A 22,551-nucleotide genomic window follows, 5' to 3' on the forward strand; every position below is an offset into this window, starting at 1 on the left:
CTTAAAATCAAGATCTTAGACTTTGGAAGCATGGCTTTGTGAAGCACCTTGCCTGTAATTGCTGCCCTTCAATTTTTTATTATTGAATCACATTGATTTTTAAAATGCTACATGTCACTATTTCATTAAGAAGAATGAAGAAAAAGAAGGCCATGATTACATGTAGCCCAGCAAATTTTAAGAGGGGTTATCTGGTGACAGAGGCAAAGCAATAGACCCTACCAAAAGGCAATGCTTAGGTGCAAGGGTCAGAGGCTGCCCATAGGGTCAGCTCCTGTCAGGTGAGGGTTCTCTTTAAGATCTCTTCTTGGGAAGCCGGGGTGGCTCAGTTGGTTAAGCATTTGCCTTTGGCTCAGGTCATGATCCCAGAGTCCTGGCAGGGTCCTGGGATGGAGTCCTACATTGAGCTCCTTGCTCCGCAGGAGCCTGTTTCTCCCTCTACCTGCTGTTTTCCCTGCCTTTACTCTCTCTCTCTCTGATATAATAAATAAACAAAACCTTAAAAAAAAAAAAAAACCTCTTTCTCTCTTCTTCTGCCCCTCACCACCATGCACTCTCTTTAAATAAATCTTAAAAAAACAAAATCTCTTCTTAAAGAATTTAATGTTTTAATAAGGAAGATATATCCATCCGTGAACCTTAAATTTTTGAACTTTGAAGATTCTTCCTGTTATGGAGATCATGAATAACTTGCCAATTTTGTACTCTATTAACTTGCCAGCTTGCCAGGGTAGTCCGTTTGAAGGGACTCTGTCCTAGGGACTAAAAGCCCCTATTGTCTATTCCAACAGTTCCAGATCTATAAGCAGATATTTGTAAATGGTGTTATCCTTCACCAGCAGCTGTTTGGGAGGATGGGGATGCAGGATACACCTGCTTTTGAGTTTAGGTGGTACTTGGAATCAGCTAAATTTGACTGAGCCTCAAAGTGATACCCTGAAAGAGGATTCCCTGAAGCCTAATACTAGGAGTATCATTTGAACCCTCATGGGCCTGATGCTTAGGAGAAGCGCCACCTAGTTTCTGGACCTTCCCTCTGCTACCACCAGCTTCCATTTCTAAGCATTAGGCTCCACTCCAGATCTTGCAGAACAGTTACAAAGCATCAAGCATGCTCTAGGATATATTTATATATATTTTCTCATTTAATATTGCCCAGCCTACTGCTCTCCCAGCCTGGCCATGTATAACAATCTTGTGTCTATTCCTTTTCACCTCAGCATCAGAGGACCATCTCTCCAAAGCTATGACATGAATGTACATGTTCTGTGTTATGAAACATGTCTTTCTAATCCCCTATAATTCCTCAACAAAGATTTGTGATAATATTTTACTCATCCCCACAAAGCCTCCTAGGCTCAACGTTGAAGAAAATGTATTTACTATGGCTGCTTTTAAAGAGACTAATTGTAAGTTCTCACAGAAAGATTCCGTGTCAAGAACTAAGGAAAAAATATCCATCCCCAGGGTTCCTGCATCCAACCCTCAACCACATGATTTAATAACTTTATCTTAGAATAATGTACTCAGTTGTTTGCATGTTAGCCTTTGATTTTCCCAAGAAATGAATAAGAGAGATGTGGCATTAACTAAGGTGACCTTGCCATAAGGTTAAAGGAACATGACAACTGATCTCCAGAGCTTCTGGACCTTTGGAACAAACTCAGTTTCTTTCTGGGTAAGGTTTCTTTGAATTATAATTTATTGAACACAAAATGAACTAGCTATTTTGGGGCTAGGAGTTAACTACCTAAATCCTGATTGAAAATAGTAAGGAAAGAAAAAAGAAAATAGTTTGTGAAGTTCTGTAAGAATGGCCTATTCTTGTTTACTTTCTTCTTTTTTTGTTGTTGTTGTTTAAAGTAATATTCTTGAACAATGTAATAGATAAGAACTATATAAAACCTCTGGGTGTTCAACAGCTTTTATGGAATTGTAAGGATGATCCACTGACAGTGAGAGCAATAACAAGAAAACAGACTTCAACTGGCAAGAAACAGCAGATCCCTGCCTGCAGGGAATGACCAAGTCAGAAATCTGACTCCTTCATGTGTTTGGATAATGTAATCTAACACAGATGCAAACCCAATTTATGCTATAATGATATTATATTTGAAATGCTCTACTTAGTTGTAATCAAAATCCAATTTCCTAGTGCAATTAAATATAGTAAAATATATTGTAGGCATTTATTAGCCAAAATTAATTAAAAAAGAAAGACACAAAAAATAAAGTAGAATCAGCCCCAAATGAAAGCAAGCTGGACTAAAGCCAAAAATCAAAGACACTCTACAGATAGGTAAGAAGTCAAGGCAAGAGACTTAAAACTATTTAAGACTACAATGTTCTTCAGTGAGACATCACATTTGTCCACAGATCTTAGGAGATTAACCTACATTGCAATTTTATGAAACTGGTTATTTATAGTCAATGCTTTCCACTAAGTGTGCAAAAGCCTTTAATTTTAAATGACAGAGTATGGTGAGATCTCTGTGGGTTTGTGATTTGGGATTAAATCCCCTGTATTTCGTTTCTATTATAACTTAACAATGACCAATATGAAACATCACTGTCAGAGAAAAACAAACTAAAGGAGGAATCCAAATCCTCCACAGTAGATGTATGACCACCATACATCTTAGATTTCTGCAGAACTAAGCAGATATAAAATATAGTCATTTTGTCCTCATATTAGTATTATTAGTATTAGTATTTATTAGCATACTAGTATTTTTGATTTAGGACATATAGTCATAATACTTAAATGTTCTAAGAATAAGAACATAAGTTTTAATCAAAACACTCATTTAATCAAAACTTATTCAGTAGTGTAGAATTTAAGGAGGTATTTGGCTGGCTCAGTCAATACAGCATGTGACTCTTAATCTCAGGTTCATGAATTGAAGCCCCACATTGCGTGTGGAGTCTACTTAAAAAAAAAAAAAAAAGAGAGAGGGAGAGAGAGAGAAGAACTTAAGTTGTAACATAACATCCTCATAAAAGTAAATGGCATATTTATAATTTCATATCACATGTATGAAGGCACAATTTGAAACCTAAAACTGATTAGTCTTCATATCCCACCTGATTAAAAAAACAGAACAGTGGTGGAAGCTTCTAAAGTATTCCCAGAAGTGCTGAAAAACAAAAGAGAGAAATAAGTAAATCCCAGATAAAATCCCATTAATCATCTGTAAATGGGGCTTCAGGAAAAAGAGTCATTAAATGAATATAAAATCAGAAACTTAGTTTCATAATAACACTGAGGATTTATTCGAACTTTAAAGCTGACCATATTTCAACTGAAAACATCCTCCTAAATAGAGGTTTTTTTACTACAGACACACAGAACATATTAAGCTACTTAATTTAGATTATTTGCCAGTTGATTTTCAGGTGCCAGTGATCAAACTAAGGATTTACAAAAAGTAGCTTAATTGTGGCTGATAGCACTAGTCTGATTCAATAGCCATGCATCTGTGTTAATGAATGAGAAATGAGAAAAGATGAGTAAATGAATAAATATCTGGGAAAAAATTTAGGTGAAAGATATATACATATGTCCACACATACCTTCACCTCCCAGCACAGCTAGGTTCAAACACCACCTCCTGCCCCACTCCCTGACCCTTTTAACTCAGAGAAATAGGGACAGTGCACTACATCAGGGCTGAGGGTTGCTAGAGGCTTGGACTACCCAAGTTTGAATGCAGCATAAAGTACAGTGTGTAAAGCCTCTGGTTAATTTGATCAACACAGGCATTCAAAAGCGATAATGCAAGTTTCAGAGTAAATGTTTTGATCAAATTGGTCTTTAATTAAGTTTAGAAGACAACTGAGATTTCCATTTTGCCCTATTTAAAAACAAAAACTTTAACCAGACATCTGGCTGTTTAATATCACATAGATAGATCAATTAAATAATTAGTTTGTTTTTCAATTTTTTAGTCCAAATGTTTGCTATATTTAGACAGAGAGCATATTAAGAATTAGTGATGATAACTCAATTTCTTTGATTTATGAAAAAAATGTGATTCAAAGTAATGACCTACCCAATATGCAAAGGGTAATTACTTTGGAGTCAGAAATATTTTCAAGTCATCTGTCCGTGTGGTCTAGAGTTGTAACGTACAAAACAATACAGTGCATGTAATACATAAACCTAATATTTTAACAAATTTTAAAGTAAAACAGAAGTTATTCTTAATGTTATCTTCTGATTATTGATTTTATTTTTCAAATAATAAATTTAAAATATGGATATACTACTCGAAGTATGAAATGGACTCACCTTGCAGGTATTTCCAGTGCTCAGCAGTGTATAATGTGCCTGTGTCACTTCCGAGTATTGTGACTTGCTCAATGAGTCCTGTAACAAACAGAAGGACATTGATGATGTTCAAAGGCATGTAAGGAGAAGAGTGGACAACCAGACAAGTCACAGGTACTTGCATAAAGCATTTATTTTTTAACACACAGCAAAGCCATGCATTCTTGATCAGTATGAGGAAGCTAACTACTATTTATATAGAATTCATGTTAAGTAGATGGGCGTGGGAAGTGGTGGCTAAATTAATACCGTGAAGAAAAAAATAAATATTTTCAGAATTTTAATGGAAACCGGGGATGGTATGAGGGCAAATACTCTCAGCCACAATACAGTATTTTTTTCTCTCTTAATATTCTATCCTGGCTTTCTGCTAAGAAAAATTAAGAATGTCACTTGCTTTATGCTAAACATTCACTGCATTGAGTAATTGTATATTTCAAAACCTGGAGGGCAGTTTTTCTATTGCCCTTTAGAGATACCTTACTTATCTCAACTGTGGCTACTTAATCATGTGTTAGTTCAAATTCCGTTTTAATTTCCAGCACCCCTGCTGTAGTTGTGGCTTACTAGAAACCAATCTTCTTGAGTCAGAAGCTTCCAGGTTTCAAATATCAATAAGTTTGATAGCTCTTTTTTCCCCCTATACTTTCTCAAACAAGGCTCAGTTCACAGCATCCTGAAGCTTTTCTTTTCATTAGGAAATTAAACTTGAATCTCTTTTATCCCACATGCTAGAATAAGGTGTCTCCCCACCTCCTACAGAAACTCTGTGGCTAGTTTCCTCACTCGTATTTTACTTCAGGAACCCAGGATTTTCAAGTAAGTGTTCTATTTCAGAGTCCAGTTTGTACCATTTTTAAAAAAACTGTCTTTTAAAAAATGTTCTTCATTCTCGTAGCTTTAACAAAATATTTTTGAGGGTACCTGGGTGGTTCATTTGGTTCATCTGCCTTCTGCTCAGGCTATGCTCCCAGGATCCTGAGATTTAGCCCAGCATCAGGGTCCCTCCTCAGCTGGGAGCCTTGTTCTCTCTCTCTCTCCTTCTACCCCTCTCCCTGCTCATTCTCTCTCTCTCTCTCTCAAATAAATAAGATATTAAATAAAAGAAAACATTTTTGTTTAAGTATTATTTATTGTGTTTAGTTTCTCATACTTTCAACAACAATGTTTTTTGGTTAGTAATTTCTCTCGAACATCAAGATAAGGTTAATTATATTATTTAAGTTGTAATTTCCTTCTTTGGCAGCAGAAAATTTTGAGGTAAGGGATGCCATTAGTACAAAAAGACTTTAGAAATATAGTGATGACAGAAATGTATAAAAAAAGTTTTCTCAAAAAAGCAGATATTATTGAATCAATATATGGTTTATGAATATGAGTAAAATATACCTTCTAAAGCTGCTATAAATTCAAATGGTACTTATAAAATTTCTGATTTTGGCATATTAAAATTGTGCTAGCAAAATGGGTATACTCTATTCTGAAATATCTCCAAAATTTCAAAGCTCCTTTAAAAGAAATCAGCTATCAGTGGAAGGAAAGAAACTATCAGTCAACTGTCGGATGTATCAAAATAGGTACAAGTTAAGAACTGGCTAAAAAATATCAGAATGAGCTGGCTATACCAACAAAGATAGTCTCTTTTTTTTTTTTTCTTTTTCATCACAAGGTACACGAATATTTTTGACCAAATTCCTTTTAGAAAAGAGAGAGAATTTATTATATTCCCCCCTTAAGCCCTTCTCAAAGCTTTAGAAGGTATTACTTGTGGTACATTTTCTTCAGAGAAATTAAAACATTCTTCTAGTACAAATGTACAGAAGGAAAAACTCATAATATAAATATTATTTTAGGGATGATGGGTTTATTTATTCATATTTGGTAGCTGTTGAAAATATATATGTATTTCCAATTTACATTTTGCCAAATGAATGCAACTTCTGAATGTCTCTTTTGTTTGGAGTAAGGAAAATGTCTGGTCCATAGACTTACAACATTGAATGAAACGGCAAGCATTTCATCAAGATGTCAAAACAGGAAGAACTTATGGCATAATCAGCACTGATAGTCGAACAAGAAAATACTGGCTAATCTTTCTGATGAAGAACTATTAAAGGACAATCGATACCAATTGTGATTTTAGGAGTAATGCTGTACATCTGTCATATTTGTTGCTTGCATACTGAATTTCCTAAGCTCACTGATCTATGACAGTGAATAAAATTTTTATGAAGTCATAGGCTTCAAAGACTCTTAAAAATTACACCTTAGTAAATTATATTTATAAAATGCTTAACAGTAGAGTAGTGATACTTTTTCAAGACATTCAAAAGTGTGAATGTAGTCTATACAATTGACCCTCTGTGTAGCTGGAGGATGCCTTCAAACTTAACTATTTGTTACCAATCATTTAAATCCATTCACACAAATGGATTAAAAGATTAAACAGTATGGCCAAGAGAAAGAGGTGCTGGCCTATGGTTAGGAGTAACTAAGTCTAACTTTAACTTTTCCATAACTAGCTACCTAAACTTGGAGAAAATCATCTGGCCTTTCTCCAAAATTAGGACTGTACAGTGATCAGAATAATTTTGAAGATAAAATTAAATGTTATAGAATAAAAAGGGTTGAAAAGTTTAAAACTACAAAAGTTAACCTGTTGCTTGCTAATAAGTATATAAATAATAAAAAGTTGGACTATTATTCCTAAACTAATGTACAAGCTGTATGGCTTAGGATATTTCTGGCCTTTGATAGGCCCTGAATTAAAAAACAAAAAAACAAAACAAAACAAACAAAAAAAACCATATATTTCCCAAAAAACATATATTTCCCTGAGAAAGCATGGGGAAAGTCATTCACAGAACCATTTCTCTGTGAAAAATGGTTCCCAAGTGAGTTTTAATTTTTATATGAAGCACTTTGATTAGCTGCTGCTCTAACACTAACTGGACAGCAGGGATATCTCCAGTTTACCCTACAATGGAGAAAGCTGCATGTGCATGTTTGGAAAAGGATGTCTGCCTATCCCTCAGTGGCTTCAGGAATCACTAGGCTCTGCCCTAAGGCAGTGTAACACAAGAGGGTGGGGTGGCGGTCCAAATTCTTCACATTGCCAATTTTCTCCTGGATTGCAAGGTGCTTCCACAGGGTTATGCCACTTTTGGTGGGAGGGATCAAAGAGTAGAAGCAATGGAAAGTAGAAAAGCCAACAGAGAAAGCAGAGAGAGCTGGTATGAAAATACCAAGAACAAGAGAAGTATATGGGGAGACACAGCTAGACTGCTGCAGAACAGAGAGGTAGTGAGCATCCAAATAAAAGAAGGAAAAAAGAAACAGAATTCCAAAAAGTATGCTAGAGAAAGGGGGTATATAATTTTAAACAACATATGTTATGTAATGGGATTTGATGACCAGGAGAGGGGCAAGAGTGGGAGCAGTAGTTTTAGTAGAAAACAGTAGTTTTCTGGACTCTCCTCTCATTCTGGGTATGAGCTTGGAAGAATCATTTCATATTTGTTTGCTTCCTATCTTCGAAAACCATTTTTGAGAAGAGAAGATAGGAAGCCGATTAGGCAAAATGGGAAAGGTATTATCACTGCTACGCACCTGGGGCAGACTTCCACAACTCACACTGTTTTTCAGTGTGTATACTGTTACTTATAAGCGCTATAAGACTGCCAGCTTGCTTGGTCTCCACTGCCATAGAGGCAGAAAGATCACTTTTGTTTGGGGAAGACACTCTCATTAGTCCGGTTAGGCCCCTGTGCATTCTGGCCTTCAACAGTTGTTTCAGGATAAAACATCTTGGTCTTCAACGTTGTGTCCAATCTGAATGTCCAGTACTTTGAAAGAAAGAAGGAGGAGAGTACAATTCCAGTTCAGTTTTAAGTCTAAAAGGTAAATGAGTAGACAGGTAGAAAGCAGACTCACAGAATGAAAGGGACTAGGAGAGGAAGTACACATGTGGGTCTGAAGCAAGGCTCTGCAACTTCTCCCAGTTATTTAACCTTCTACTTTATTTTCCCTATCTGGAAAACAGGTATGCAATATGTAACAGCTTTGAGATTTGCAGGAAGTTTAAAAGAAATAATGTATATAAAATACTGAGCACACTACTTGGCACATATTAACAAACTAAATAATGATAACAATTATTAAGATCCAAACTGAATTTTTTCTTTTATTTCTTATTTTCAGTAGATTGATCATTATTGTAACCTTTAAATCAAGATCAACTAATTATAAGGGTTTTTCTTCTCAAAAATATATGTAAAACTTCCTTTTAAGAATTTCAGGTTAGGGGTGCCTCATGGCTCAGTGGGTTAAAGCCTCTACCATCGGCTCAGGTCATGATCCCAGGATCCTGGAATCAAGCCCCACATAGGGCTCTCTGCTCAGCAGGGAGCCTGCTTCCTCCTCTCTCTCTCTGCCTGCCTCTCTGTCTACTTGTGATCTGTCTCTCAAATAAATAATAAATAAAATATTAAAAAAATAATAATTTCAGCTTAGAGACTCAGAATCATATTACCATAGATATGTTTTCCTTTCATTTTTTTTTAAAGATGTATTTATTTGTTTTAGAGAGAGAGGAAAGGGGTAGAGGAAGAGAATCTCAAGCAGAGTTCCCACAGCACAGAGCACAACACAGGGCTCCATTCGGGACCCTGAGATCATGACCTGAGGTGAAATCAAGAGTCAGCCACTTAACTGACTGAGCCACCCAGGTATCCTCTCTTTTTCCTTTTAAATGGAGAAAAGTAAATTATATACCAAATAAGTTCAGAAGCTGAAGACTGGAGAGAAAAAAAAAAAAAAAACAGCTCCAAACCTAAATTTAAACTAAGGGTAACTGTGTTGAAAGATACCTAGGCTGTGAATATGTTAGGAAAAATACAGATTTTTTTTCTCATTTGATAATTATTTTGGTTATCTAGAAAAAAAAATGCTCGCAACTGCAAAATTTGCAATTTCATGGAAGGATGAACATTCTCCCCCCTCCCCCCGAAATGTAAATATTATCTCAGTTCGAAGACAGGGAGAAGAGGAACAAAGGACAACAGAGGTTTTCTTTCAACAGTACATATCAAGTGGCCACTATGAATCAGGCACATATTAATCCAGTCAAAGCATCACCAAGATACTGCCAAAAGCAAGATATCCCAGATGTCCTAGTGCAGGAGGTAGCAGGGTCTCGATTATGGAGATACAGAAGGTTGCTGTGATGGGGAACCCAGGTCGGGAGCAGGAAATGCTTTGATAAAGATTTAAGGAAGTGTCAACCACAAAGCCCTGGGATTTTTAAGAGGAGGACTCCTGCCCATTGATCCTAGAATTCATCTTTTCTCCAGCGCAGGGTCTCATGCATAGGCCTTCCATGTCTGGTCTCAAGCTCTACTGCCTTCCAGCCATGACCTCTACTTTTGGGAGAGGCCGTAGGAGCAGCCAGGCTGAAGGGAACAACTGGGCAGAGAAGAGCAGGCTGCTTGGGAGAGCACCTAGAGAACTGGGTTGCAGTGAATGTTGTCAATGCAGTGCAAAGTGTGCTGGGCCTTGTAATAGAATCGGGGAACTTGGTTAAATGCAGATTCCCTTAGACCCACAGAACAAAATCCTGGACATGCCTGAAGTCTAGGTGCTCACAGCTCTGAAACTTTTTTTCCCTTCACTTTTTAGAGGAAGGGTTAAAATAAAGTACACAAAAATAGCAGTGGAGCTAAACACTTGCTTTTTTTGATGCAGAGTACCTAATTCGTGATCTACCCCTATGGCCTCATTTTTAGAAAGGGCAGAATTCACATTGGTCTTTGAAAGAAACATTTTCAACAGGTCTTTTTATCTTCTAATTATTTTTGCCATTTGTACTTTTCTTGCCTTCCAATGAGAAGATACTTGTAAACTACAGATAATCCCGTTCCTGAAAATGATGGCTAAATGCAGTCAAATGGGTTGCGTTCAAGGTCTTGCTCCATCTCTTATTAGCCATGAAATTTGGGCAGGTTTCTTTACCCCACAGTTTCTCTGTTTCCAAATTTCTGACACAGAATACCTTCTTTTAAATTGAATATTAAATGAAGTTTTAGGTGTAAAGCCCTGAGGATAGCCCACAGGTGCTCAACAAGTTCCTGGAACGCCCATGAACCTTATGCAAATGAACTACCAATCTCATTCCTTACCATGATAGTCTATACATCCTTTCTCAAACATTCTAATTCTCTCTTCCCTTTGTTGATAATGCCTGTCTCCTCCTTACTCAACCATGGAGGTAAAGTCCACTTTTTAAAGATCCAATCGAAATGACACCTCTCTTCTGGGCTTCTCTCCCAGTTCCCTTATCGGGTGGTCCATCATTCATGTCAGGACATCTTGTCTCATAATAGAGGTAGGGCTGAACCATAATTATGTACTTGCCAGTCATGCCCACTTAGATTGTGGGAAATATAGTCATTCTTATATCCTGAGCACTAAGCTTGGTGCCTGGCACATAATGGGTGATCAAACCATAAACATACACATATGTAATTTCTCTGAATGCCTGGACAGAACGGCGAATTCGGATCGGACAGGAATGCACGCGCTTTTGGGGGTTATGGGCCTGTGAGTATTGTGCGGTCGTCCTAGCGTCACCCCCATCTCACCACTGCCAGGCCCGGCACTGAGGGATAATGGCTTCCGTCTAAGATCCAGCCTGTTTTCTCCGCTTTGGGACACGGCTCCGCTGGGCACCGGCAGGGGGCGGCGTTGCCACGCAGCTGGATACTCGGCGGGTAACCGTCCTTCCCCGCCCCCCTACTTGCGCGCCCCCGCCCCACCCGCTCTCCCAGGGGTGCGCAGCTTTGGTAACTAGGATGGGGCTCCCTCAATTCCCGCGGGACGGACTGTTCTTCCTCCCAGGCTGGGCGGCTGGGGTTTTGCAGGGCCCTGGGAGAGCGTCTTCAGCTTCTCCGGAGGGTGTGCTCCCCTTTGCCCCACGTCAGGGGAGTTACTCAGTTTGGAAAAAGCAGCCTGCGGCGGGAATAAATGGCCGGAAGAAAGGCGGGGCGGGGGGGAGCTTTCTAGCAAACAGGGTGGTGCGAGCGGGAGCGCGTGAGGGGGTAACCATCCTTTCGCACTGCCTAAGTGACTGAACTTGGATAGAGGAACTCTTAACTTTTAGACTCGCCCTTTCACGTTTCGTGGAAAACTAGATAATTTCACACGGACATCTCTATTTACTTGAGAAAGGCAAACCTTGGCGTGGGACGAACGCACTTCGCTTCTTCTGTCGGAGACAGAACGCGCCCCGGTACGTCCGGGCCCGCGCCGCAGTGCTTAGCGCGACACAGAGGCCGCGCGCTCCCCGCGCCCTACCTCGGGCCTGAGTCGCTCTTGGCCTCTGGCCGCTCGCCTGCCCAGCCGCCCGAAACGCCGGGGCGTCCGCTCGGTGACGCGCGCTGGCCGACGTCGCGCTCCCGGACGCCCGGAGCTGCTCGTGCGCACGAGTTGGACGCACGCTCGCGGCCCCGCCCCCGCGTCTCCTCGGGTTCGCCTGGAGCTCCCGGGCACTTCCCACTTCCAGAGGTTTCGAGAATCGAAACACAGCAAGCTCTTCCCCTCACTCGCGGAGATTAATATGCATGGACAAGTGGACTCTTGAGTTCACACCAGAACCGGTTTTGTGGCTTAGGAAAACGGTCTAGCTTTATACCGATACGCTGTTTAAACGGGAGGTCCTGAGGAATCCCTTGAGCCCCATCATTAAGCTAAAACGACACCTTTAATCTGGAGAGGATTTTATGTTTGGCGACTTTCTGCAGTTGAGCGATTTCACCCGTGGCTCAGTTTTTAGGGCCACTTATAACTCTTGAGGTATTTTAAGTGTCTTTTTGTTGGATGAAAAGGAAAAAAGAGGCTTGGAAGCGGAAGACCGTCTCTAAATTAAATATATGTGCAAACACACGCGCACACGCACAAACACCTACTCGTCTCGCACTCTACGGACCGCGGGGCTAGCCGCGCAGCACAGCCCGTTGGCCCGCGGGGCGGGGGGGCGGTGCCCTATGCAGATGAAGAGGGTGTGGCGAGCGAGCTGCGCCCGGGCCCCGGAAGCGCGGAAAGGCCCGGTATAAAAAAAGTACTGAAGACATTTCCCCCGCACAACTGCTAAAGCTCCAGAGACCGTAACGTGTGCTGCGGCGGCAGCTGGAGGCGCCACCTCCGGGACCACCGCAGCTGAGGCGACAGCGGCGCGGGCGGGGGCGAGGGGCGGGGGTGGCCAGCGCAGGCGGCGGGGTCTAGGAAGGACTAAGTCGCTCGCTGCTGCCGAGAGCGCACTCGCTCTCCTAGAAGTGTTGCCGCCTCGCGGTTCCTCGCTCGCTGCGCTCCTCGAAGGGGCGGCCGCCTCCAGGTGACACAGACGGGACTCCCGCTTACGCTTTCCAGATGCATCAGAGATACTTTTGGTGCGGGGCTTCTCTGCGGGACGCGGGGCGCGGCTGGGAACTGTGGGGGTCTGGGGAGGGAGAGTCTCCGAGGAGCCCTCGAGCTTGCGGACGAACCGGGGAGGGGGCGCGCTCTTTACGGGCCCCTGTCCGCCGCGGCGCGTCCTCACCGCGCTCCTTACCTCCCTTTGGCTTTTAGGACTGACCAGGGCCAGGTGGCGTTCGGAGGGCACTTCATGGCGGAAGGCGAAGGGTACTTTGCCATGGCCGAGGACGAGCTAGCCGGCGGCGCTTACATCCCCTTGGGCGGCGACTTCGGCGGCGGCGGCGGCGGCGACTTCGGCGGGCACTGCTTGGACTATTGCGAAAGCCCCACGGCGCACTGCAATGTGCTGACCTGGGAGCAAGTGCAGCGGCTGGACGGCATCCTGAGCGAGACCATCCCGATCCACGGGCGCGGCAACTTCCCCACGCTCGAGCTGCAGCCGAGCCTGATCGTGAAGGTGGTGCGGCGGCGCCTGGCCGAGAAGCGTATCGGCGTCCGCGACGTGCGCCTCAACGGCTCCGCGGCCAGCCACGTTCTGCACCAGGACAGCGGCCTGGGTTACAAGGACCTGGACCTCATCTTCTGCGCCGACCTGCGTGGAGAAGAGGAGTTTCAGACTGTGAAGGACGTCGTGCTGGACTGCCTGTTGGACTTCTTACCCGAAGGGGTGAACAAAGAGAAGATTACGCCACTCACGCTGAAGGTAAAGCCCCCCGAAATGGGCTCGGGTCCGCTCGCGGGGCAAGGCTGGGGTGCGGCGGGCCGAGGGGCGTCGGTTTGATGCCGTAGACCTGCGGCCGTGCTTTGGGTTTGGGCATGCTTCTATATTTGTTTGTTTGTTTTTTGTTTTTAAAAAATTTTTTAATGAGTCAACGAAGGTGCGTGGACGGTGTTGAGTGTTTTAAGTTCACTTGGTTCTTCAGCGCCACTACTCTTCTGCTTTCTCCTCTGTTCTCCCTTCTCTTTCGGGTTTTTTTGTTTGTTTTGTTTTGTTTTTTAACTCTGGCTTTTCTTGCTTGCGTCTTGTCCAGAGTGGATTCTGATTAAGTGGAAGAATGAAATGATGTGTATCGTTTTTTGAGTCATTTTATGGTCTAGCTTTTTGGAGAAAGAGCAGCCTGAATCAGGATCCAGTCAATGGGCTTATTACCGTATTGAATAGTGTGATTAGGTTTCTCAGCTGCATGGCACTGACTCCATGTGTGAAGGATATATGTGGTGCTTCTCCTGGTTGACTCACGTGTGAAGGATATTGTGGGTACTCCCCCCGCCCCAACACACACACTTGGCTCAAAGCGTGTTTTATACAATTAAAATTGTCTAAGGAATCTGTCTCCCAGAATATCCTAATTTATTTAGTTCATACTGGATTGTAATTGCAGAGTACTCCTGGAGGGGACAAGATTCTAATCTCATCAGTTGCCTCAGGGGAGGTGGAACTGGGTGAGGAGGGACAAGGGTGAGAAGCGGACCAACTTTCCACTGTGTGCCTTTCTGTCTTCTGAGTATTGTGTGGATATCGTGTGAATATTCTACCTATAAGACCATTTAAAAAAAATAACATTTCAAAAGTCAGACATGACAACAGAAAGTCTTAGTAGTGTGCTATGTCTGCCAAAAGCCTCAAACTGTTACTTCTAGTCTCTTTCCCAGACCTAAAACCACTCGTTAAATGCATTTTTTTTCTGTTTTCAGAGGACTGTTTGAGACTGTAGGTAGTGTTTTGCTGAAACTTGACAAAACAAAAGGGAAGGAAAATAATTCTCAACTGTGAAGAAGATGTATTTGTTTATTTATTTATTATTTTTTCTAGGTTTGCTCATCTTCTTGTTTTATCTTTTAAATTGTAGGAAGCTTATGTGCAGAAAATGGTTAAAGTGTGCAATGACTCTGACCGATGGAGTCTTATATCCTTGTCAAACAACAGTGGCAAAAATGTGGAACTGAAATTTGTGGATTCTCTCCGGAGGCAGTTTGAATTTAGTGTAGATTCTTTTCAAATCAAATTAGACTCTCTTCTCCTCTTTTATGAATGTTCAGAGAACCCAATGACTGAAACATTTCACCCCACAATAATTGGTGAGAGCGTCTATGGTGATTTCCACGAAGCCTTTGATCACCTTTGTAACAAGATCATTGCCACCAGGAACCCGGAGGAAATCAGAGGGGGCGGCCTACTTAAGTACTGCAACCTATTAGTGAGGGGCTTTAGGCCCGCCTCTGATGAGATCAAGACCCTTCAGAGGTATATGTGTTCCAGGTTTTTCATCGACTTCTCAGACATTGGAGAGCAACAGAGAAAACTGGAGTCCTATTTGCAGAACCACTTCGTGGGATTGGAAGACCGCAAGTATGACTATCTCATGACCCTTCATGGAGTGGTGAATGAGAGTACAGTGTGCCTGATGGGACATGAAAGAAGACAGACTTTAAACCTTATCACAATGTTGGCTATTCGGGTGCTAGCTGACCAAAATGTCATCCCTAATGTGGCTAATGTCACTTGCTATTACCAGCCGGCCCCCTATGTAGCAGATGCCAACTTCAGCAATTACTACATTGCACAGGTCCAGCCAGTATTCACATGCCAGCAACAGACATACTCCACTTGGCTACCCTGCAATTAAGAATCATTTAAAAATGTCCTGAGGGGAAGCCATTTCAAACAGGATAGGGTAAATAAGTAAATAACAAAGGCTGAGTGACCCAGCCCCAATTAAAGATATGCTTTGTGCAATGAAGATCTGCTCCTGGTTTTAAGCTTGGCAAAGCTTGTGGATCTTTTCATAGGTATGGGAACATGATCTCAAAACATCCCTCCTTACCCACCAACCCTCTCATCTGTTCCTCCAACCTAGTTGGATTCTATCCTGAAACAAAAGAGACCTGTCATTCAAAACAACCAGGTTCTCCTAAAATAACAAGGGAAAAAAAAATGCTTGATGACAATATGGGTTTGCAGTACCTGCTCCCATAGCTTTGCCATAGGAAAAAAAAAAAAAAAAGAGTTTCTTATAAGATGGAATTTACAAAAGGGAAAATACAGAAAAAAGATCTTACCCCAACCTAATTATCAATTCAGAAGTTCAGATAGTAACAATAATGGAAAGAAAGGGACTCCAAAGTTGGGATTACTATCTGAGACTTGCAGCAAGTGCTGTCTGTCAAACTGTCCTATTACGCTAACAGAAACAGCTTGCTCCAAATGAACAGTAGTAGGTTGGTGCAGTTCTCATAGCAAACAGCAGAACTTAATGACACAATCCATTATTTCCAGCTGTGTACATAGCCTGCATTTTTAAAATAGGAAAATGCAAGCAAAAACAGCTATAGCAAAGAAAGTATGCTCAAGGACCAAAGATTTAACAGATAAAAATACCCAAGTAGAAGAGATATAATAGAATATATAAAGAGTTAACTATATTTGTTACACACCAATAAACATCAAAGTGCCTGTTGCCTTCTGAAAATTTGAAGTGGAAAAATTTTATGGTTTAATGATTATTTTATTTTATCAGGGACTCGAGGAAAATAAAACAACATATAAGCTTGTGAATGGTGGAGGAAATGCCCTATTTTTTCTTGGCAAATACTTGTATAAAGTTAACATTGTTGGTGTAATATTATTATAGGTACATGTGTATGTGTGTGTACATGATGTGCATATAGATATACATATTTGGGACATGTATATCTATATACACATAATACATTGACTATGGTCTAGAATAATGTAGCAAATAGAAAATGTTTAAATACTGTGTGCTTTTATGTTTTCAGCAGGATGACATGAGACGTGGGCATATTGCAGTGATGAGTTAAAACCCACATCTAAAAAATTAAAACAAATGAAGGAGGAAAACAATTAATATATATGATAGGAAGAGCAGAGATTATACATTTTTAGTGAGTTTTTTTTTCTTTTTTTTTGTGAGCCATAGAATTCTACAAATGGGAGAATATTTGTTTGGCAGAGCACTCTTTTTGTACTGAACTGCCATTTTGACAGTAGAAACCCTTTTATTTTGTGTAGTACTTGCATGCCTCCATGGTGTATAATCCAGTGGATCATGGAACAGTCCATTTAAATCCCTGACTGCTAATAAAATTTCTGGTGATTTGAACACTACTTATTAATATTTAAATGAATTTTTTAATGAATGCATTCTGCATTCCAGGACCACTAGAATTTAGTAAATGTGAAATGACCCTTTTTAAAGAGTATTTGCACAATTGCTTAAAATTTATATATGAGATATATATTACATATACAATTTTATAAATTCATGCCAATATGAAACACATTAGATCTGGTTGTCACACTGCATTTAAATACTTAGTACTGTACTTTAAATTCAGTCACTTTGCATTGAATCAGATCCAACTCTATTATCTCTTTCCCAAGAGACCAGTTAAATCTTTGTGAAATGAACTGGCATTACCATTTCAGTTCAGTGACGGCTAATTCTAAAACCGTTCCTTTTCCCAGATCTGAATTCCTTTGGACACTGGTCTCTGAAAATGCGTTTGTTAAAAACAAAACTAACACATGCAAAACTTTCTTTGTATTGTGAAATAGCCACATAATTCCTACCAACTCTAGTGGATGACTGCTTAGTATGATAATTCCTCTGAAGAACCTACCAGATTTTTGTCATCAAATTCAAGAGGGACTGAGAAAGAAAATAGCATCATCCTATTGGCAGTGTCGTTTGTTTGTTATCTAGGCATCACCCAGATGCTCAATTGTAGGGTTGATCTATCGGAAACTACCTTTTGCACATCTTTCTTTGAAGCCTTAACATGAACTTGATGGGTTTGCTGTGGCAGCTTCCCTGTGAATTCTGTCTGAGCTGTAACAGCTACTGCACTGCCAGTCACTGTTTCCTAGGGAACTCTTTTCTCCCATGTTGGCTCATTCTCCCTCACTCCAGCCCTGGGTTTGAAGATTAATTGTGAATTCCCCGGAAATGATTCCATTTGCAGATTAAGCCTCATTCTTAACTATCAGAAGCCACAGCTCCACCTGTTTACCTGTTTGGAGTTTCCTAAAAGAAAACTAAGGGAACACTTGGGAACATAGGAGCAGATGGAGATCTGCTTTCTTCCTTCTCATTCTCTTTGACAAGTGAGTTGTCCACTATATTAACAAGAATCTGGAGATCTCTGGCTCTGCCATAGCAACAATCTGCTGTTAATTTATGACACGGATTTTTGTTTAGGGCCTTATTTGAAAATATACTTTCCATTTTCTGAAGTATTTATGTTCTTTTCCTGCTTATTCCAGGGTTGGTAGCATAGTTGGAAGTGCCAACACCTGGCATTCAGATAGAACAGGCTGTGCTCAAGACAACCTTCAGCAGTACTTTAAAACTTACATAATTTATTTCTCTTTTGTACGTACTATAGTCTTGTGCATATGTAGTTGAACAAACAGTGGAATATATGTCTCTCTTTGTGGATGTGTAACCTAAAAGTTTGAATGTCTGGTGAGAGAGAGCCGTGTGTATAAGTCAGAGAAAAGAACAGCTCTCAACTCCTGATTAGTGCCTGTGATTTGCTTGCTTTTGTGTTTATCTGGCCTAGCGTGCTGTTAACTTTAAAGCAGGAAGAAGTTTTATCTTCTGGAGGCGCGCGTCTCACCTGTCTAGTTTGGCATGTCAGAGAACGTTTGACCTGTGACAGTGCCCTTTAAAAAAGTTGATATGCAGTAAATCTGGTTGCCTCAAGGAGTCCTACATTGAGATGGACTTTTTCCTTCTTGAAGTGTGATCAAGTAGCTGCTCCCTTCGGTAGTGGGTGGACTATTTTAATGTGGCTCCAAATGAGCCTAGGATGGAAGAATATCTGTAAGCCAAGCCATGGAAGAAACTTAAAAAAAAAAAAAAAAAAAAAGTGAACATCCTATTTTTGCCACCCCTTTCTGTTAGCTTATCGTTGGTTGCTTTACTGTGCATAAAGTTGTTTTCAATGCAGTGCTTGTCAAATAAATATTGTGAACTATTTTGTAAATGAAATGTAATATGTTGAAAGTTGTCAGCAGTTCAAAAATAAGCTTTTTCTGTTGTTTAAAGACAGTGTATTACATGAAACCAAAAACTGAAAAAAAAAAATCGTATATAGCACCTATTTAAATATAATCTTTCTTTAAGATTTCTCATAGCATAGCCTTTTCAGTGCCAAGAAAGCATCTCTATGTAATATTTTGTTGTAATAATGGCTTGCTAACAAAATACATGGAAAAAATACAAAGTTGGAAGATGTCAAGGTAACTTGGCAAAATTTGCTGCAAAGACTTGCAGAATGGAGAAGGCTCTGCCCACTGGCTCTCTCTCACTCTTCAACCTCTCTACAACCGTTGCCTGCTCTGAGATGTCCTATTGCAGCAAGCTGCACCTTGGGTCACTCTTTTGGAATCTTCTGACTTTAGACTGTGTCACAGGCAGAAAAGGAGTTGATGGAGAATGAACTTTTTAAAAACTGACATGTTTGAATCAGTGCTGGAGGGAACAGATTGTGAATTTTGTTTACAGCATCCAATATTTGGATTTTTTTTTCTTGTAAATAAAAAGAAGTTATTTTTTTCTATTGAGTTGTGTCTTTTATCTTTGGCGTCTGTTCTGGCTAAAGACTGTGTCCTCTGAATCCCAGCTTGAGTCCATGAGAAAAGACAAGGTAATATTTGGGGAAAAAATAGCCTTCGCAAATTTTTAATTACAGTAACATTAAAATGTTCAGCTTTCAGCCAGCCTATCTCTCACTAGCTCAATTAGCTCCAAAACAGTCTAGCTAATGAGTGCCAAATTTTTTTAACTGGGTCTGAACTTAGTGTTAACTAACCCGGAAGTCAGACGAGTTTTCCACCATCAGTAGAGACTCACGGCTCTGGATTACAGGGCTCCAGTAACCTTAAATGGGCCTTGGTTTTCATGAGTAGCTCAAGTGCTGTGATAAAGTCATCAGTGGTTGTTTATGGTTTTAGGCTCTATAATATTGTCCAGAAGTGTTTACATTCTGAATTGAGAGAAGGGGAATAAGAATTGGAAGCTGGTAATTGGAAGGGGAAGTGGAAGGAAGAGCAATCATAGGATCTAATAAGTTATAGTTTGAGTGCATGTGAGTGTTGGGTGCCAAAAAACCGCCCCTTTGACTGATACTCAACATACTCTCACTAGTTTGGATCACCAGGGACATATGTTTATTTATTAATTTTTTTTTTCTTCATGTAATTTTGGAGATTTTCTCCATTAGTAGCATGAGAATTTGGTAAGCCTGGGCTATTATAGGACATACTTGTGATTTTTAAAGCCATTTAAAGTCCTGATGTTGGATAAATGCATGCTTGCACTGCATCTATGAACGAGCCACTCCTGTTATTAAAATGCAGTTTCCCTCACATATATTTCATTAAAAATACAAGGCAGTTATTTGATTTGATAATGTGTCATTCTCTTTGTTTCAACCTCTTCATCCTTCTGTAACTCGTCTCTCACATGTCTGTGGTCATCATATAATTCTTTCTAAGCAAGGGTTGAATAAGGACAGTGCATATTAAGCTTTTCCTAGACTTAGATACACCCTGCTATTTCTAGTTGAATTACCAGGCTGCACCTAGCTAAGCCTGGGTAGAAGTAACCCACCCTTTTTTTCCTTAGGAAGCTCATTCTCCAACCATTTTGTTTCTTTCAGAAGAAAAACAAAAATTAATACCCAAAAAAGCAAAAAAAACAAGGAAATTAAAATAAGCCCTTTATACATATGAAGTAAAATAAGAACTGTTAAAATCATCAAATACTTCAGAAATTTAACTAATTTCCTTTTTGAACCAAGTTTGGAATAAACGATACAAATGTTCTTTAGTCTAATGCCAATTACATTCAGTTAGGAGGTGAAGAAGAGAAAATGATTTTAAAATGACAGTGGCTTTCACCTATCAAGGCCCAGTTTTTGCCTTCTAATGCTGTGCTCCAAAAAAGAACTGAGTCTCCTTGGACAAATCTAGGGCTGGGGCAGGGAAGATACCAAAGGAAGCTGGAGAATCCATCTTGCAGTTCCAGAAAGCAATGATGTGCTTAAAAAAAAAAAAATTAAAAACCACAATGATGCAGAGCATGTCAAAACAGCACAAGAGCCAACTGAAGAGTTTTAGTGGCCAAAACTGGAACAATTTGACGAACAAAATAAATAAGTAATATTGGATTATAACCCAAAGTATAAAATATCCATGCGTTCACACAGACAAGTAGATGATTGAATGGATAAATGGGGCAAAAAGACAAGTATCCTGTGCAGAATTCCAAATAATCTGTGTAGATACTGCCCCCTCAAGGAGATGGAACTTAAAGCCCTCCTCTTAAGTGAGGCTGTACATAGTGATTTTCCTGCAAAGTGTACAGTTTGGAAAAAGATGAAGATACTGTGCTTTGCTATGTAATAAAAATGGCACTTCATCTCTGGTCTTCCTCTCCAAAAACCCATAACTTCTGTCTAATTATGAGAAAAGCATCAAAGAAATATAAGAAATATCAGAGAAATATAAGTATTCCATAATATATCAGACTAGTACTCTTTAAATCATCAAAACAAGGAAAATCTGAAAACTCCCAAAGCCAGGAGAAGACTGAGACATGGCAACTAAATGTAATGTGGTATTCTGGAGGGGATCCTGGGACAGAAAAGGACATTAGGTAAAACCTAAGGAAATTTGAATAAAGCATTATTGAAATAATAATGTTTCAATATCAGTTTATTAGGTCTGACAAATGTATCACAAGACATTAGCAATGGGGAAAGTGGGTGTTGGATGTGGGGAATTCTGTACTATCCTCACAAATCTGTAAACCTAAAACTATTTTCAAAAGTTTATTGAAAAATGAAGATGGAGTAGACCCTTCCTTGCTATTTCTTGAGAAGTGACTCCATTTGGAAAAATAATTGTGAATAGTGAATTTTACTATTTTAATGTCTTCTGCACTTAAGAGTGTTAGGAGAGCATGTGAAGGAGTGAAAGTAAAGTGACTTTTTTTTTTTAATTTTTAAAGATTTTATTTATGTATTTGACAGAGATCACAAGTAGGCAGAGAGGCAGGCAGAGAGAGAGGAGGAAGCAAGCTCTGCTGAGCAGAGAGCCCAATGCGGGGCTCGATCCCAGGACCCTGAGATCGTGACCTGAGCCGAAGACAGAGAACCCACTGAGCCACTCAGGTGGCCCAACATGTTTTGCTTCAAAGTTTTAGAGAAGCTTTATCTACAAGTTTTAGAGAAAAGGAAGAAGTTCAAGAGAGATTTTTTATAGGCTGTGTTTTCTTGTAGAATAGTAGGAGGAATTCCTATTCCCCTCTAGTTTTAAGGAAGACCAATACTAAATACAGCTACAAATGACTGTGTAGATATTTATAAACATGGAGATCTAAAATGAGCAAGGGGCTAAACTTTCACAGCTCAAATATATGGAAGACCCTGGAAAGTTGGTTAGCAACTCTTTGCAAGGGAGTAAATTGATAATTTTTATTAAATGCCAGGGGAGGTGAATATTTAGGGGAGTGTTTATATGAATTATTATTTAATATAACCACTTTCAAAATGTATCTGCTTACCTAAGCTTTTCTTTCAGCCTCTCAAATTTTCTTAAATGTACTGGGACACCTGTTTTTTAATTTACTTTCTCAATTCAATCACTGTTATTAGAAATGGTTAAAAATACAGTTTTAAAAAATAGACACCTTTAGTAATTAAAAATGTTAATTCCAACTTAG

General features: G+C 40.0%; 1 protein-coding gene across 2 annotated transcripts; it reads left to right on the forward strand.

The window, feature by feature from the left end:
• Positions 1 to 12,405: 12,405 nt before the first annotated feature.
• On the forward strand, positions 12,406 to 20,524 carry TENT5A (terminal nucleotidyltransferase 5A). Of its 2 annotated transcripts, none has more exons than XM_032339188.1 (3): positions 12,406 to 12,771; positions 12,950 to 13,499; positions 14,647 to 20,524. In XM_032339188.1, exons 1-3 carry the CDS (start codon positions 12,752 to 12,754, stop codon positions 15,421 to 15,423), a joined length of 1,347 nt encoding a protein of 448 aa, XP_032195079.1. In that variant the 5' UTR covers positions 12,406 to 12,751; the 3' UTR covers positions 15,424 to 20,524. The 2 variants fall into 2 exon arrangements, with proteins under 2 accessions (XP_032195079.1, XP_032195080.1); XM_032339189.1 differs by having other exon boundaries at positions 12,407 to 12,716.
• The last annotated feature ends 2,027 nt before the right edge of the window (positions 20,525 to 22,551 follow it).

Source organism: Mustela erminea, chromosome 4 (genome assembly GCF_009829155.1).
Source record: "Mustela erminea isolate mMusErm1 chromosome 4, mMusErm1.Pri, whole genome shotgun sequence".
Classification (NCBI taxonomy): Eukaryota; Metazoa; Chordata; class Mammalia; order Carnivora; family Mustelidae; genus Mustela; species Mustela erminea.